Consider the following 18,293-nt stretch of genomic DNA (forward strand, 5'->3'; position numbering starts at 1 on the left):
TGTTTCATGATTTTTGTGGCAATTACATTTTCTGTTGTTGTATTGGGAAATCTCTCAGAAGTAAATATTTACGTGTGTGGAAAGTCACAGGAAATGCCGTTACTAAGGGCTTGATTTGATAAACTTTGGGGAGTGCATCTGTGATTCTCCATAGCACTGAAATTGCTTGGCAAAACTTTATTTCTGGAAATAATATGCCAGTAGAAGGAAAGAAAATGAAATAGCTCCTCTGTTAGAAGCTTCACTGATCTCCAGGCTTAGAACTTAAATCAAAATGTTTTGCTTATAAGCTGAAGATATTTTTCTGTTTACTGTTTAGATGGAAAATATTGAAGTCCTGTATGATTTCCAAGTGTTTTTTTATTTGTAAATTCTGTTGTTACCCTTTCAGTCCCAGAATCCATGACTATGATAGATGTTACATATTTCTTTGAAACTTGTTTTATTAAATAAATACAATTCATATAAGAGATACAGATTTTAAGAAACTAGGAAGATGGTTACTTGTTTTTTTATTATTTTTATTATTTTACTAACAGAATTTGAGGGAGAGTCTCTGTAGGACTACAGTGGCTGTTAAAACTAAAGAAAGAAAGGGAAAATAACTTGGATATGGAATGAAATAGAGGATTGTGCTAAAAAGATTGTGCTGTTCTTTGTTTTGACGGCATTAAGCTCTCCTTTGATAATGATACTTTCTTTTGTGTTCAAGTTGAGTAGCTTTTCACAGCGGCAGATGTTCTTTCCTTCACTGTCTCACTGAAGCAAGATTTATTGTTCATTTAATCATACTTTTCACAGGGAAAAGAGTATTCTAAGAAACACTGTGTCACATACTCATACATTATTTGGATGTAGCCTTTTTCAGGTTATATATGTTATCACTTGTGGATAATAATTTAGTTTTGATTCACAGTTTTTTGAGGGGGAAGTGTGTAAGCATTCTTCTAAATACTTAAATCCTTATGAGTGTAGTAATTCCAGAAAAAGCCTTTTTGCCATGATGCATGATATGACAGTGTTGATGAAAGAATGGTGAGAACACCGTTAATGCTTTGTTTTTATCAGAATTCCTGATAAATCTGTTGAATTTGGTGTTTAAAAGAATTCTTTTAAAGTTAAAAATAGCAGAGGTCAAGCCTAAGCAAATGCTGGCTTTGCTGGCTAAATGCTTGATTCAATATGTAATTCAAGGCCCTTTTGTCTGACAGTTATTCCTTCCCCTCAGTCCAAACTGCAGTTGGTCACAGGGATTGGAAGGGTCTTGCCAGGTTTTCTGTAGAGTACGTGGCAGTTGCTGTTGGAAGTATTTAATTGCAAAGTTAAAGAAGTAAAACAGAACGTGGTTTGCCCTTGTGGTAATTGAGGCTGCTTTTACCTTTTTAGGTCTAACTTTAATTGCAGTGCTGGTCAACAGTCAAAAATTACTTTGGTGATAACACCATCTCCTTCTGTGTATAGGACACGTTACTGAAGTAATTTTCACACTGGCCTATGTAAGAGTGACTCTTGACAGAAAGAAACTGCTGTGAACTGGATGCGTAGAGCTGCTTAGCTAAATCGTGGAATCATGGAATCAACCACGTTGGAAAAGACTTCCGAGATCACCAAGTGCAACCGTTGGTCCGACACTGCCGTGGTTACTAGACCATGGCACTCAGTGCCACGTCCAGTCTCATCTTAAAAACCTCCAGGGATGGAGAATCCACCACTTCCCTGGACAGCCCATTCCAGTGTCTGATTACTCTCTCTGTAAAAAATTTCTTCCTAATATCCAACCTAAACCTCCCCTGGCACAGTTTAAGACCATACCCTCTTGTCCTACTACTCGTTGCCTGGGAGAAGAGACCAACCCCCACCTGACTACAACCTCCTTTCAGGTTGTGTGGGCAGATATCATGTAGCTAAGTCAGAAATACACTGTTTTCTATTAAAATGGAAAAAACCAAGCCAAGTTGTCATACAGGGTGATCAAGAGAACAACTGGAATTTATTAGGAGAAGCACTTATCAGGAGAAGAGTGGGGCCATTGTAAACATGAGGGTGTGTTTGTAGGTGATAGTGATAATGTATGCAACGCTAGTAGTCTTTCTTTTGCTTGTTTCTTTGTGGTTTTGTGCAGTTTTTTTCCTCTCCTTTACTGTTGTACCTGTTCCTTGGAGACAATTTGCAATCAGTCATTGCTTCCATGCTGAGAACAGGGACAAGGGAGAAATGAAGGTGGGTTAGAACCTTAGAGTAATAGTAATAGCAATAGCAGTAGCTTCTGTGCTAAGCAGGAAAAAAACCCAACTAACCAGTGTTGTGGCAAATCAGGGAGGAGGGAAAGCTTTAAAATGGTTTTGCAAACACAGAAATGTAAGCCACTTGTAACAAACAGTATGTATTGGAGTCACATTTCTGTCCTTGCTTTCAATATTGCTTTGTGGGAATTGAAAGAAATAAAAGTAAAAATGGTGTAGTTGTGGAGGTTTTACTGATGTACCTGTTCTCCTACACCTGTTTTCCTCTGGTGTAGTTAGTAGGAATCATTAGTTTAGCAGTGTTTCAATACACTTAATACACTGGCTTCCAATAATTTACATTTTTAAACTTTAAACAATGGAGTGGCACAAATCTGAGGGGGGCGGGGGGTGGGGTGAAATCTGAAGACAAAAAAAAGTAAGTAATTTCTTGGTAAGAATAAACAAAAGGCTGTTATTTATTGTAAACACCCTTCGTTCTTGGCAGGATCATCTGCATGGTTCTCCCACATTGATCACAGCTACAGAAAATCTAAAAAATGGCAACGTGGAAAGCTGAGTGTTACGTTTCCTGTAGCGTGTCATTTAGTATTTCTTACATCCAAACTCGTCACTGTCTCTGCTGTAGCTGTGGCAGCAATCTCTGCCAGTCCTGAGAAGGCAAGTGTGGCGTTTTCCTGCTGTTCTGGATCGAGGCAGTGCCAGAAATGACAGAAGCAGATGTGCTGGTTTTTTTGTTTCTGTAGGGATTTGTAACCTGGTGCCTTGAGTTGTGCTGAAATTCTCTGCAACTTGTCTGCTGAGTTGTGAAATGTGAGGGCAAGGGAGGAGCTGGCACACTTTTGCTTCTGGCCCGTGCTATAGGAGGGGCTCTGCCTTTCAGTAGGAGGGGAAATAGTTGACATTATGGTTGCTAAATCTGATAAAACCTGCCAGAGCTTTATAAGTAAACTGATTAATCACTTCATCCTGTATTCCTTCTTGACTTTTTGAGCTTCAGTTTATTTCCCATGTAAGTTTATTCTTTGTTATTCTTATACAATTCCATGTCTGGAACATGTCCTCTTTTTTTCCTTTTCTGTGATTTTCTTTGTTTATTTTACCTTTCTCCCTTGTAACTCTTACTCCTTAGTGTCTACAAGCTGGCAAAATACCTTCACACATGTTTTCTAGAATAACCTTCTTTTTACTCCTAGAATTCAACTGCTACACATTTTTTAAAATAATATACTTTGCAAGTGTCACTAAGTGGATATCCAATTTAAGTGAAAAGTTACAAAGTTCTGTGAAGAATTGCTTGTGTAAGACTTGCAGGATGCAGACTTCAGATTCTGTAAAGAGTGGTGGCTTCCTACCCTTGACCCTCGATCCACTGTAAAATATCAGACAGATGTACTCTTTCTGGAGAAAAATGTGGGGATATATTACCTGTTCTCTGGCATCTACCCCATCATTAAAAAAACAATGTTGAGCATGCACCCCCAATAAATGCATACCTGTTATTTATAGATTATATACAAGTGTTGCTATATTAGTATATTATGTAGATCATAAACAATGCAAAAATAGAAATTGAAAAGGGTTGAAAGTTAAAATAGAAATGATTATTAATTTTTATCCTGTATTTAGTAATGATACAAAAAGTATTTTCTTTCTGCGCTCCAGAGGATTGTCTTGCACAGCTGCTGGGGTGCACATACCTCACTTTGGATGCACTGGGAAACTTTCTGAGAATTATTTGTTTTCTTAGTTTAGGAAGCTGTAATTTTCAGAAGGTCAAATATAGTATGTTATTATACATTAATTATTCTTTATGGGTATATATATTTTTAGAACTAGTCTTGTTCAGTATAAGTGGCATACACAGGAATAATTGTGTAATTGTTTGTACTTCTTTATAATTGGATGAGATTTAATACACTTATGCTTTCCTTGTACAATTGAAATAAATTTAATAATCAATTAATAGAATCATTAATAAAACTAAGTGTTTAAGGGAAGCATCTTAAAATGTTTTCCTATTGAATTGTTATTACTGTCTTTGCACACCAACTTGGTTGAAGGAAAGCATATCTTTGGTAATCTAATTAAATTAATCTAATTAATTTAACTAAATGTAATAAAAAAACCCCCAACCTGTTAGTTTGTTCAGATGCTGAATACTCAGCAGGTTAGAAAATGTAACTGAATTGCACGGAAGCTTGGGCAAATTGTTTCAGGTAAGTGGTTTTTTTGTTTTTCTAGTTGTCTCCAAATCTTTTTTTGGACTTGAATTTTTTTTCTTTCATTGGGCATTGCAAGAGAAGACTGTTCTTTGCCATGGGAATCAGTCTTTGATTATCTTAACCTGTCTAACTTGTGTGTGGGCCCTTACTTTTAAGTATATGTAAACCACAGTTATATTTGTTCAGGTGTGGTGTCAGAGTTGGGTTTTTCCTGACTTGGCCTGTGGGCAGAATGAATTGACTTCTGCCCACAGCATGCAGTGTAAATGTCCTGACTGATGGAGGTGTGCACAAGGAGGGTATTCCCTGTAAAGGCATCCTGACTGTAGGGTTTGTTCTCCACTCTGGACAGCAGATTGGTTTTGTTTGCTGATGGGTGATATTTGCAGAATTGACAAAAACTTAAGTGCTTGATGAAGTTACCCATGTCTGGTTCCTGAAAAAAATCAATTTTTATTTCAAATGAAAGTGTTAGAATAACTTTTAGACATGTAGCTAGGGAGAGAAGTGCTGCAGTAATGAAATGGACAGTTGGTACAGTGCTTTGCTATGTGTGTTTCATGCATTTGAGTTGAAATTCAGAGTAATGTAACTCGAGCAGACTTTCTACTGGATGTCATAAAATGACAGATTTCTGATTTTTAAAATGTCAAAACCATAAATCATTAGTTTGCTAAGATTGCACTAGCAAGCTATTAAAGAACATGGCAGTATTTACTGTAGATAAATGCAAATTTAAAAAGGTTCTCTGTATCATGGTTTAAATGATTTATTTGCTTTCAATGCACATATGAATCTAATGTGATGTAAAGATTTAAGATATTTCATTTTCTGCATGGAGCTACAAATTTGCATGTTATTAAACCATCTCTTGGAGTCATATCTTTCTTGTATGTCTTAAACGGTATCACAGGCTAAGGTACGCTGAAAAAAGTTAATTAAAAACAAAACCAGAATTTAATGCTGCTAATACAGGTACTGGAAAGATAGGAATTTGATCTGGATTTAAGTATAGTCTGTGGTCATATTTATAGAGATATTTAATGTAAGTCAAACAAGAAAAACTACCCGGTTTTGTAAATACTGTTTGGAGTGTGATGAAATTTAGTCTTGAAATTGGTTTTGCAAAAAGTCAGCTTGGTAGTTCTTTGTTTCCTCGGGGATTTGAAATAAAGCTTAGAGTCCTGTGGCCTCCTCAGGAGCAAAGGGCCCCTGTGGTCAGCATTTTGCCTTGGAGGAAAGCTGGTAGAGAATCAGTTTTATCCCATCTCCCGTTTTCTTTACTGAACTTTTCCAGTGGCCTAAAGGTTTGCTGGGTGTAGCCACTGTTTGGTCTGTGCCAGGGTGGTTCCCTGAGCCTCTGGTACTCCTGTTCTTGGCAATCCTTTTTGTATTAACTGTCCCACCACTTGATGGGTCAGTGAAGACTGAGAGAAGGGTAAAATTCCCGATGTTTGACTTGTTTATGCCTTTCATCTTTGGAATATGTTTAATTTTAGAAGGGAAGACAGAAGCACAGTGCACAGTGGTATCACAGAATCATAGAATGGCTTGGGTTCGAAGAGACCTTAAAAACTAGTGGAGTGCTTTAACTGTTTAGAGTTTGAATGTGGTATTTGTTTTTAATTTGAACTGTTTGCACTGAGATCACTTTTTGAATGCATACCAAACTGAGAAAATAAATGTAGAATTGTTTTTCCTGTTTGCACAGGATAAAATATCTCTCTGCTAATCATTTATCTTAAAAGTGGGATTGTTCCCTTTATAAGATACTGAATTTAAATTTTTGGTATGTACTTTAAAAAAAATAATTTAATAGTTCTTTCTAAAACACATTAAACTCAAAAAGTATATAATTTGAAATTCACAGTGCTGTTCTCCTTACCCCCATATTTAAGAACACTGCGTAGGGCTAATTCTTCCTTGCGTTGCTCTGTTTGCACTGGGACTTCAACTGCACAAACCGAACTAATCGTGTTAGTGAACTAATCTGACATCAAAATGCTTGCAAACAGAGTGAAAATATTAGATTATTAGCTAGGGTAAATAAAGCATCATTGATTACAGCATAATTATATTCTAAAATATATTTCCCCTGCCTGCCCCCTTCTGTTGGGAAGAAGAAACCCACAGGTAAATGTCATCGCCAGGAGGGTGCTTCAGATGTGTTGTACCTACATGGTCCAGAATTTTGCTTTTGTGCATTTGTTATTTTGGCTGAGAGAGTAATTCTCGTGTATGCAAAGCTCAGTGCATTTTTAAAGAAAAGTTTTAATCAACTGATTTGTGTCTCAGATTAACTGGGTGGGAGATATTTGCTACTTTTTCCTGTGTAAATTGGGTAAACTGTGTGCCTTCTATCGTTGGTTTTGCAAAGGTGAAGAACCTCTGGTTTTATAGAAAGCAAGACTTAAAAGTAAACTCTTCTGCTGCTTTGAAATTTTATCCTGTATTATTTCATCGAGATACAGCTTGTTTTCATCATTGTGACAGAGCACAAGGTATAAGCTGCTGATACAAAGGTGTCTTGGGGAGCAAGAGAATGATGCTGTGCTGAGGCTTTGTGTAAAAAGTGTGTAATGCTGGGCTAACAGTCTCAAATACAACATTAGGTGGCAGCAGTAGACCCTTAACACCTTGTGGGGGCTTGTTCGATTTACTTTTAGGCAGTTTTCCAAACAAGAGACACATTTGAAGAAATCTTATTTTAATATAGAACATTTCGGTTGCATCCCTATGCAGGGAAGCAATGGGAATGTCTTTTCCCTGAATGATCCAGCTTTGATCATAGTTAATAGCAGTATTGAACAGAATCCCATAAATGCATCGAGGTTAAAGCAGGTGCAATGTTGTTGTGCAATGCCACTGTTGATATGCCTGGTTGAAAATGGATTTATGTGCCAGTTAGATGAGGGTGTAGCCTTTGTTAGGAACTTGGCAATATAGACAAAGCAGCTAATTAGGAATAATTTTTTGTTTTTCCTCCTTAACATCTTTTTTCCCTTATAAAGCAGAGTAGTTTAGTACTATTAGTATTCTTTTTTTGGAGTATAACTGTTGGGTAGTGTTGGATGGGTAGAAATTGGTGACGTGAGCCCGAGGCATCAGAAGGAGAAGTTTGTGGTTTTCTGCTCAAAAAATACCTGTTTGCTCTTTGTCTGATGGTTTTTGGTTTTTGATTTGTTTTTAGTTTTGTTTGAACTTGGGAGACAGCAAGCCTAGAGTTGGAGCAAGATTTAACAGGACAGTAAAGAAGAATCTGGAGCAGAATCTTTCCTTCTGTGAAAGAGTCACTTGCAAATTCATGGTCTCACTTTACTTTAAAACTTTGTGCTGAGGTAGCAAGTGCCTTTAGATCACCTCCATCTTGCTGGAAGGTTATGATCTTGCCTTTCTTGAGTGGCTCTTTGTGCTCTGTCTAGTTTTTCTACAGTTTTTTTTGACATCCAGGCTTTTTCTGCTTCTTTTTTGCCTCCCTATTAACCTCCCTGGGCCTGAGCCCTGTTTGTCATGATTTCACTGACTTGATGTTCATGCTAGTGTCACTGTTTGATATACTTATCCAAACTATCAACAGGCTATCCTGCCAAATCTCCTTAGGGCTCAGATTTTAATGTGTTCTCACCTCCAAGTGTTGTGTTAGTGATAGAAAAGGCTGCATGGAAAAGAGGGGGGGTGAAGGGCAGAAAATGGATTGCTGCAAATTAGTATGTGTAAGTTATTCTCTTTCCCCATGTTTTTCCTCTTCTGTTCTTTAGAAGCCTTTCCAAATCACAACCACCTTTTTATCACGCCCAGGATATGTACCATGGTGCTGACTTTTGCTGTTTATTGTGTGCCCTTAGAGGATTTGACTAACTTGGGATCACCCACAATCCTGTGATACTCTTACCCTAAAGAGATTTTAATTCTAATACTTCCCAAATCTTTGGCATGTATTTTTGATGATCAGTAATATTTGTTTTGAGTTTCTGAATATGTGAAAGGGGATGGACTTAAGGAGGTGAATTATCTCTTTGGTGGAAGATAAATGTAGGCAAAGAATATTTTATTTGTTGTTACTCAGGAACATTATACCTAAAATGAATCCATCTTGTTTGTGTTTTTCAGAAGCTGCATTCAGACTTGGTTATCAAGGGTGGAAAACCATAGTGTTTTCTTGTTTGGTTGGGGTTTTTTGTGGTTGTTTGGGTTTTTTTCAGCCTTGTGTTAGCTGACATGATATAAAATTGCATTAAGAATAGAACCGCTTTGGATAACATGGTTATTTTGTGAACAGAGGTAAAAAGTAGGGTGTATATAAAACCTTTAATTGTTGAAGTAGCAATTGGTTTAGCTTCAGCACATTGTTCTTCATGTTTATCTCGTGTAAGTACCTTAATTTTATGAATAGAAGATTTTCGGCTTTTATCGGGTTTTTACATGCAGCTTTGCAGGTTCTTATTAAGCATAACATTTTAAAATTTTCACTGAGATAGAGTCAGCCTATTTGACTGTGTTTTTTTTAGTTCATGGGGTAGATGTTTTCCACTGGATAGGCATTGTCCATACCCCTTGTTTTCAACGTTCTAAAGAAGCAATTCTGAGATTTTACAGAATCATCATCTTGAGGCAAAGGGAGGTCACAGTTTGGTTGATAGTCCTTCATCCTGGCTTTAGGGAACAAATACTTGGTGTCTAGGTTATCTAACAATCAGAAGGATGAGGAAACTCTGTAGAAGTGAAATCTTTTTTGGAAGTTTGGGGTAAAAATGAGAAGATCCAGCCCTGTAGTTCTCCCAAGTGTAGCGAAATTGGCTTTTCCAGGAGAAATGCTCATTTTGGACTTAGTTTCTTTTTTTTGGTATGTGTATTATAGGTCATTGAAATACCTGTTCTCACGTTTTCTTACAAGCTTGTGAAATATTTTACGTCTGTTAGTGGCAGAAATTATTTAAATTAGATTAATAATCTAGATCATGATCTTTGAGGAAAGTGGACCTTGACTGAGTTTATTCTAATCTGTTTTCTGCATGCTATAGTTTGGTAGTTGGTCACCCAAGCAGTGCACCATCTCTTTTATATCTTGATCACTTCCTGGCAAAGAGAGGTTTTGTGTGTTTCAGTTGCCTTTTTGCTTCTCTTTAGAAGTGTTGTAATGCTACTTTATACTTAAAATTAGTGCTATTATGTTGACTTCTTATTAGTTTAATTCTCTAAAGGAAAAAAAAAATTACACTCTGTGCATGTGTAGTAAAAAATTGCTCCCTGTTCTCTGTCAGCCAAATGTAGAAACATTTTGCAAAAAAGCTTGAGCTATTGGCTTAGTTTATATATATTTTAAAGGTAAATATAGCTAGCAAAGTCTAAAATTTGTGAGGATGTATTTGAATACTGCCCTTTAAAGCCATTCCTGTAAGCTTACACTTAATTCTACATGCTGAAGAAAGAAAACGTTATGCCACCCTGTAGGTTGCTATAAAGATTGTTTATGCAGCTCAGCATAGGACTTAAAATACGTTGAATTGGAGAATTTTGAAAAATGTACTGTGCGACATAGGAGACCAAATCATGCTAAAGTGCAAGGAAAGACTATACATCAGTTCAAAGGCTACATTATTCAAAAAAATACAACCATAAAAAAGGTAATAAGATTACATTCTCACACTTCATGGCTAGTAAGGTGCATTAAGCTGCTCAGATATTCATAACTTACTGTGACATTTGGGAAGATTACATTTTGCTGTGCACAGCCATTACTGCAGCTCAGATAATAACTAGCCAACGCGTGGACCTGGATTATGATCCCTGTCATTGGAAACAAATTTGTGTTTGGAAGGTTGATCAGCTTCAAATCACCATTAGAAAGGGTTAATATGACATACTGGGGGGGATGTGTGTGTGCTTATGTGTATCTAATGGGGATGCATACATATAGTACATCAGCTGCACTGGGCCTTGGGTGTTCTGCTTTCTCTGGGTAATGGTTTTTGTCCTCACTTCCCTTAAAGGAGGTGTTAAAATGGGAATTACTTTTTTTACCATAGCATATTATTTCTAGAATGTACTTGCTGAAATGCTTGTGTTTGCAGATTAGATTGGAAACTTAATTTGACAGCTTCCTGGATGGGTGGTTACTGATAATAGTGTATCTAGCCAAAAATGAAAGATTGGTGGTGTAGACTATAGGGTGAAGGTAAGGTCACCTCTAGTTGCTGTATATGGTTTTGGTGTGATAATTGAATGTTGGCTGATAGTTAAAACCAAATGCATAAAGAGTTGAATTTCTTGTTAAGAATTAGCAGGTGGTTTGTGACTAGAATTTAACCTTCAGCTGTTCTCTCTCCACACAGAATGCTGTATTTTCTTTTCCTCTTCATGGTAAGAAGGAGAGCAGCTTCTTGAGGAATACCTCAGTTTTGTAGAGGATAAATTTAGTGTAAAATGAAATGCAACATTGGTTATGTATTATGTTTTCAAATGCTCTGTTCAGGTTTTATTTAAGGAGGGTGTCCTCCTTCATTTGCATTTGTTTTGAGATAATTCTGTGTTAATTCATTCTGCTCAGCATTCTCCCTTGAATTTGGCCTTACAGAGCTTTCTTGGGGTAGGCCTCTGCTCCATCTTTTGGAAGGGGAAAACTAAGGCTTGAGGAATGGTAATGATTTGATAGATTTGTTTGAGTTGACACATGAGTTGATATAGAGAACCTGGGAATATAATTCAAGTCTCCCCATTCAGTTCCTATGGTTTCCCTAGATATTCAGGAAGCATCTGATAGTAAATTGTATAATTATTTTTCAAGACCAAGAGGGGAGAAAATGGAAAATTGTAAATTACTGTTTAGAAATTGTCGCCGTGAGACATTGTCTATTCTGTCATAAAAGCAGTAACTTTCTCTGCTTCTTGTGGTGTTTGGCATTACTGATTTATGCCCAGAAGTCCAAAGATTGCTTCTTCAAAGTGACAAGATTTAGACACTTGAGGAAAATGTATGGTAATTTCAGTGGTTAATAAAGAGCATATATTCTGTTCCATTGGGTAAGTTTATCTTTGTATCCTGACTAGCTGAGAGAAGCTGTTGGAAGCAAGTTAGTATGTGCATATTAGAAAGAAGCTAATATGAAAGCAAGTTAGTATGTGCATTTTGGGGCAGTTTCGATATGGTATGACTTCAGGAGTGACAGCACTGAAGCTGTTAATGGTCAACGCCTGTGAAAGGAACACCACTTAGGACAGAAATAATGTCTTATATTAAACAAATTTGTAGAAGTGAGAACGAGTTGAAATACTTCTAAACATGAGTCCATTTTGATAATTTGAGTTGATGCTGTCTGCATTCCTGTTTGTGTGCTGGTATTTAATGGGTAGTTTGGCAAGCGTGGCCTCACCTTGAATATGGTGGCAATTTGGGCACTGCAACATAAGACAGACACTAAGCTATTAGAGAGTGTCCAAAGGAGGGCAATGAAGATGGTGAAGGGCCTTGAGGGGGAGCCATAAGAGGAGCGGCTGAAGGCACTTGGTCTGTTCAGCCTGGAGAAGAGGAGACTGAGGGGAGACCTGAAGGCAGTTAAAACTTCCTAGTGAGGGGAAGAGGAGGGGCAGGCACTGATCTCTGCTCTGGGGGGAACAGTGACAGGACCCAAGGGAATGGGCTGAAGTTCTGTCAGGGGAGGTTTAGGTTGGATATTAGAAAAAGTTTCTTCACTCAGAGGGTGGTTGGGCACTGGAACAGGCTCCCCAGGGCAGTGGTCACAGCACCGAGCCTGACAGAGTTCAAGAAGTGTTTGGATTATACTCAGGTACATGATGTGACTCTTGGGAATGGTCCTGTGCAGGGCCAGAAGTTGGACTTGTTGATCCTTGTGGGTTCCCTCCAACTCAGCATATTCTGTGATTCTGTGATTTTTAAGGTTACTACAGTTCTAAAATCCAAGAGAACTTTAAAGAGCGGAGAGAGGGAATTGGGATAAAGGAGTTTAGTTGGTACAATGCATCTTTCTTTCAGTTGGAATTTTTGTTTTATTGAGTAGATGAACGATTGGAGCAGGTTATTTCCTTGGCACACACATATGTGGTTAGTTATTGAGTTCAAATAAGACATGCCTCTAGGAGACCTAAAATACTACAGGGTTTAAGTGTCATACCCAAAGCATTGTCAAAGGCTTGGAATGGTGCTGCTGGTCCACATTCATGCAAATATAGCAGGCCTTTGCTTCCTTTTACTACCTGTGAGTGCTAATTAATCTGGCAGTTCCTACTTAACCAGCTTTATTCAGTATCTCAAGGAATGTCTCTTGGGTGTTCATAAGTGCTAATATTTCTGATGTGCATCAGCTCCTTTTGGCTAGAATTGCTCTCTTACCTGAGGAGTGTTAAGCTCATGCAAAGGAAAGCTCTTGGGGCACTCCAGGCCACTTAAGGAATCTAGGCTGCTTTGGCACTCTCACCTGTTTTAGAACACTCACTTGATGTCTTCAGCTTTGTAGGGCAACTCAGGACATCTGTATCTTAAACTACCCAAATGTTTTTCTGCAGCCATTGTCTGATAGTAAGTGACACCTTAGGAGCACCTTTGTTACTTAATAGAAATTAAAACAGAAGAAAAATGAGACAATATATTGATATTGGCCTCATTATGGTTTTTTTAGCCTACTTCTTTGATGGTTTTCTTCTTGCAGAATGAATAACTTCAAACATGGAATAGTACTTTGATACAGTTGTCTGAAGTTTTTTTTTTAAATATTTTTGTCTGAAAGCTCGTCGGAGGCCATTTTGACTTGGAAATGAACTTTATCATCCAGGAAGTAGAGGGCATCACCTGCATGTTGGACTTGCTGGATAAATGTGACGTGACCTGCCAGGCCGAGGTGTGGAGCATGTTTACAGCAATCCTAAAGAAAAGTATCCGCAATCTACAGGCGTGCACGGAAGTGGGGCTGGTTGAACAGGTGCTCAAGAGGATTGACAGAGCTGACAACATGATTGCAGGTACAGTTTCACCCAGTGTATGACTCAAACTGTGGTTTTCCTACGTAAAACCCCATGGACACATTAATTACATGATAGAAATTTGACACCGCATTTTATCAAGCACTTATGTTGCTGTTCTTTTTCCTTTTCAGATCTCTTAGTAGATATGCTGGGTGTGCTGGCCAGCTATAACTTGACAGTTCGAGAGCTCAAGTTATTCTTCAGCAAGCTTCAAGGAGAAAAAGGGAGATGGGTAAAAGAAAACACAAAACCGAAATCATTTTTGTGGTGTTGCTTATGTTTTTCTTAATGTTCACAAGTTAAGACTTGTTCATAAACTTTATAATAAACAAATTTTGAATGTACCAAAAATACAGGAAGTTTTTACCTGCAAGCAATTAAAATACAGAGAGTAGAATAGTGATGAAATTAAAATTCGTCTTGGATCTGTGAATTGGATTGGTCTTTCTGAAGACCTGGGAATAATATGACTCTGAGCAAGTGTTTTTATGCACATGATTTTATTTTTGTGATTCCAGGCATGTGAAATTGAAGGAAAAAGGCTTAATATTTTTTTATTTTAAGTCATGAGAGAGAAATAAATTAAAAATGCCTACAGAGGCAGTTCCATCTGCTCATATTTTCACATGGCTGTACTTCACCTGAAGACTGAAAAAACTTATCCAGTTAGGAAAGTGAGAATTTTTGGCAGAAATTGAATTGAAGGAGATAAATTCCACTGAAAAATTATATCATTTTTCTCCTGTTCCTGTGTAAAACAGAAAGGGAGAGGAGGGTCTCCTTTTACTGTTGAGAACCTCATTCCCTAAAGTAAAAATGTGTATGTTGTAGAGACCACTGGAGAAAGTTTTGTTTAACACACAATTGTTTTGCTGGACTTGGAAATTATTTTAACAATCGTTTTACCTGATTTGAATTTTAATTCAGCTCCTGTTATCTCTAAACAGTCTACCTAGTGTAGAGAAAAGGTAACACAGTGCCTCTGTTGACTTCAAATGGTTTTAAAAAAGAGTATTCAATATAACAGCAAGTATGCATACATAATACAGCAAATTTTAAAAGACCCTTTGAAATAAATAAGTTTGGAGATCTTAACCTGCTTAAATAAAAATACTCTTAACTTCATAGATGGTTTAAACTTAATTGAATATACAGAGCATATTTAACCATAGAGTAAAGTGGCCTCTTTAACATTAACTTTTTCATTTCCTGTCTCTCTGCTATTTGCATTTAATTTCCTTTCTTTATTAAAGACTAAATGCAGAGTAAAGGAAGAGAGAAAAATGCCGCTATTGCATTGCCAAGGAGCTGTACAACTTCATAAATCTTAAAATCAGCAGTGCTTTAAGGATACCGAGTATTTTGCTAGTACACAAATTACCTGGTCAAATTGTATAGTGCTGAAGACATCTAAGCAGTTCTCAGCATTTCCTCCTCAATTTGAGTTCAGATTCTTGAAGCCCTGTTTAACTGACTGTAATTTTGGTACATTTGAAATACTTGTAACACATCATGCAATGCTTAGTTTTCAGAGACTGTTTACAAGAGGGGGAAAAGGGCACTTTCAGGAAAATATCAGAATTATAAAATTGTAGTTTAAAAATAGATCTCCCAGAAGACTGCGATGTGATGAAAGAAGACACACAAAATTGTCCTGTGACTGTTACCAGTATTTGCTGTACTTCTGTTGTTGTGAGCTCATATACTTGATTTGGAGTTTATAGTTACTGAGTATTACAACAAAATCAGTGCAGAATTAGGATGGTGGGAAGGTGTTAAGTATTCACACTGAGCACTCAGTTTAGGTGCTCCAAACTGCCTTTGAGAATTTAATCTTTCTCCATGGGCTTACAAGTCACTTTAATGTTGTTTATCACTGTAGTCCTGATGAAAATAATCCTGTCTCCTGGTCCTCCTTTTGCTAGGAATTCCCCATCTCCCTTGTGCTGGCACGGGTTTCCTGCCGTCAGAGTCCAGAACAGCTGTAATTAAAAATTAGTTTGCATTTGTTTTTCCTAAATTAGTTTTCATCTGAATCAGTTAATTTTCTTCAGCTTACTGCAAAGTCACGTGGACTGCTGATGGGAATGAACAGATAGAGGGAGGAACCAACACTGCGGCTCAGTTTAGTTTGTGCTTGGTGAAAGTGGCTCTGGTCTTAAAGTCCCTACTTAAGTTACCTAGTTAATTGTCTTAAAGTTTTATACTGTCTTAAAATTAATTTTTTGTGTGTTTATAGTATTTCTTATGGGTTTGTTTTATTTATTCACAAGTGTGATAATTCTCTTTGTCAGCCACCGCATGCTGGGAAGTTACTGTCTGTGTTAAAACACATGCCTCAGAAGTATGGACCTGATGCCTTCTTCAACTTTCCAGGAAAAAGTGCTGCAGTATGTAGATATTTTAAGTCTCTTGTTTGTTCATCTGTTTTTCTATTATGGCTGCTGGTTGTTTTCATTTGTGGTGTTCTTTGTCTCATCTGTCATTGTCATACGAGTTTCAACCAGATTTTTTTCTCTACCCACCACCTACATTGTGCCTGAATAAATCGTGCTTATAATAGATGTGCAATATCACTATAGAAGGACAAATACTATTACACAAAGAATGGATATAAATGAGGCTGCTTTTTTTGATTTTGTTATTTTTTTCAGACTGGTTCAGTTAAATCTTGTTGCAAGGAAAATCTACCTACTTTTCCCCCCTCATGTTTTGATAGGAATGGTGCTTCTGTTAGTATCCAGTATGTGTGAGAGTGGCTTTCTGGTGGATTGAGCTTGGCTGGATGCCAGGTGCCCACCAAAGCTGCTCTGTCACTCCCCTCCTCACCTGGGCAGGAGAGAAAAAATACAATGAAGGGCTTGTGGGTTGAGATGAGGACAGGGAGAGATCACTCAATAGCTGCCATCACGGGCAAAACAGGCTCAACTTGGGGACATTAATTTAGTCTAGTACGAATCAAATCGGAGTGGGGTAATGAGACATAAAAACTAAATCTTAAAACACGTCCCCCGCACTTCTTCCTTCTTCCCAGGCTCCACTTCACTCCTGATTTCTCTACCTCCTGCCCCAGAGTGATTCAGGGGGACAGGAAATGGGGAATGCAGTCAGTTCATCACATGTTGTCTTTACTGCTCCTTCCTCCTCACAATCTTCCTCTGGAGTTCCACCTATTGAGATAGCCCTTCATGAACTTCTCCAGTGTGGGTCCTTCTCACGCACTGCTGTCCTTCAGGAGCAGGCCACTCCAGCGTGGGTCCCCACAGGGTCACGAGTCCTGCCAGCAAACCTGCTCCAGCATGGGCTTCTCACGGGGTCACAGCCTCCTTTGGGCCTCCACCAGCTCCTCCATGGGCTGCAGGTGGATCTCTGCTCCACTGCAGACCTCCATGGGCTGCAGGGGCACAGCTGCCTGTCCATGGTCTGCACCACAGGCTGCAGGGGAATCTCAGCTCTGATACTTGGAGCATCTCCTCCACCTCCTTCTGCACTGGCCTTGGTGTCTGCAGAGCTGTTTCTTTCTCAGTTCTCACTCCTCTCTCCAACTGAAGTTACCATTCCCCTGGTTAGAAATTTTATCCCAGAGGTGCTGTACCATCACTGACAGGCTCATCCTTGGCCAGCGGTGGGTCCATCTTGGAGCACTGTCTCTGCTGGACATGGGGGAAGCCTCTAGAGGCTTTTTACAGAAACCACCCCTGTAGCCCCCCACTACCAAAACCTTGCCACACATACCCAATACAGCCTTACATCTACCTTTGCTAGTGAAAAGTATTGAACTAGAAGTGGTTCCACTTCTACCATTTATAATTATTTCTAATGATGGGATGATGTGAATAACATATATTGCTTAGAAGAATTCTCTGAGAAAACATAGATCCTAGACATTTATATGCTGAACAATACTGAAAAAGATTAACTTTAGCCATGATTAGTCTTTTTGTAATTGTTCAAGTGGTCGAACAATTAATTTTTAAGTTCTGTGGTCTTCACTTGAAAAAAAATTCAAATCTAAATAGGTAGTTGGAAAGCTCTGTGGAAAATCTTCTGTAGGAATTCAAGTATGTCAACACTTTTGCTTCTGAAATTGTAGGATGAAAAATTATGTTCAAAATTTCATGCTTAATTCAGAACAAGATTTGAATAAGATTTATCAGATGACTCTTTCCAGTTTTCTTCACATAAACCCATTACCTTTCAGCCCTGGTGGCTTGAGATTACGTTTCACCAACTTGATGACATAATGAATTTTTTTTGAAATGAAAACTTGAGACTGAAAAATGCAGACTATTAGGAAAATGCTTCTGCAGTTTTATCACGTGCAACAGAACTTGGCAATAAACAGACATGTTTTTGTTCCTTTAGGATATTCATGTAGTGTTTTTGTATTTAACTTCTATTAATTATGTTGAGTGCTTGAACCATATGTGGTATTGGGGTGCCTCAGTAACCTTAATGTGAATATTCTTATATATTTTTAAATTTAGAAGTCTAGGAAATTAAGTATTTATTATAATTACTCCAAGATCCATTGTGAGTTAAATCAAGTGATAGTCCTACCAGTTCCCAAAAGCTGGGCTCAAAGACATGCAGACTGATTAGCTGACTGGTATAGAGAAGGATTTATAGCATTTTCTTTGGACAGGAGTAGCTGAATGGATCATGGGAGCATAATAAGGAGTCTGGCAGCACTTGAGTTCTTTGATGTTTTTTTGTTCATTGATATTGATCATCTTGACAATGTCTTTGATCAGAGGTTATGGCAGTTTTAGTTGAAGTGTGTATTGCAAATCTGTATACCAAAACAGTGGAAAGTTGATAGTAATGTTAAAAAAAACAAACCTGTAAC

The 18,293-nt window shown here is 37.9% G+C and overlaps 1 protein-coding gene across 3 annotated transcripts in view; it reads left to right on the plus strand.

Annotated features, from left to right (window-relative positions):
* The window catches only part of LRBA (LPS responsive beige-like anchor protein), a 401,405-nt gene that overhangs the window by 29,974 nt on the left and 353,138 nt on the right, over positions 1-18,293 (plus strand). For all 3 annotated transcript variants that reach the window (XM_051790889.1, XM_051790891.1, XM_051790890.1), the window contains exons 3-5: positions 13,210-13,441; positions 13,576-13,676; positions 15,739-15,834. In XM_051790889.1, coding sequence (XP_051646849.1) covers positions 13,210-13,441; positions 13,576-13,676; positions 15,739-15,834 — 429 coding nt within the window. The remainder of the gene's footprint in view (positions 1-13,209; positions 13,442-13,575; positions 13,677-15,738; positions 15,835-18,293) is intronic.

The sequence above is a fragment of the Manacus candei genome, unplaced genomic scaffold, assembly GCF_025592945.1.
Source record: "Manacus candei isolate 608988 ecotype Guabito, Panama unplaced genomic scaffold, ASM2559294v1 h1tg000028l, whole genome shotgun sequence".
NCBI classification, from domain to species: Eukaryota; Metazoa; Chordata; class Aves; order Passeriformes; family Pipridae; genus Manacus; species Manacus candei.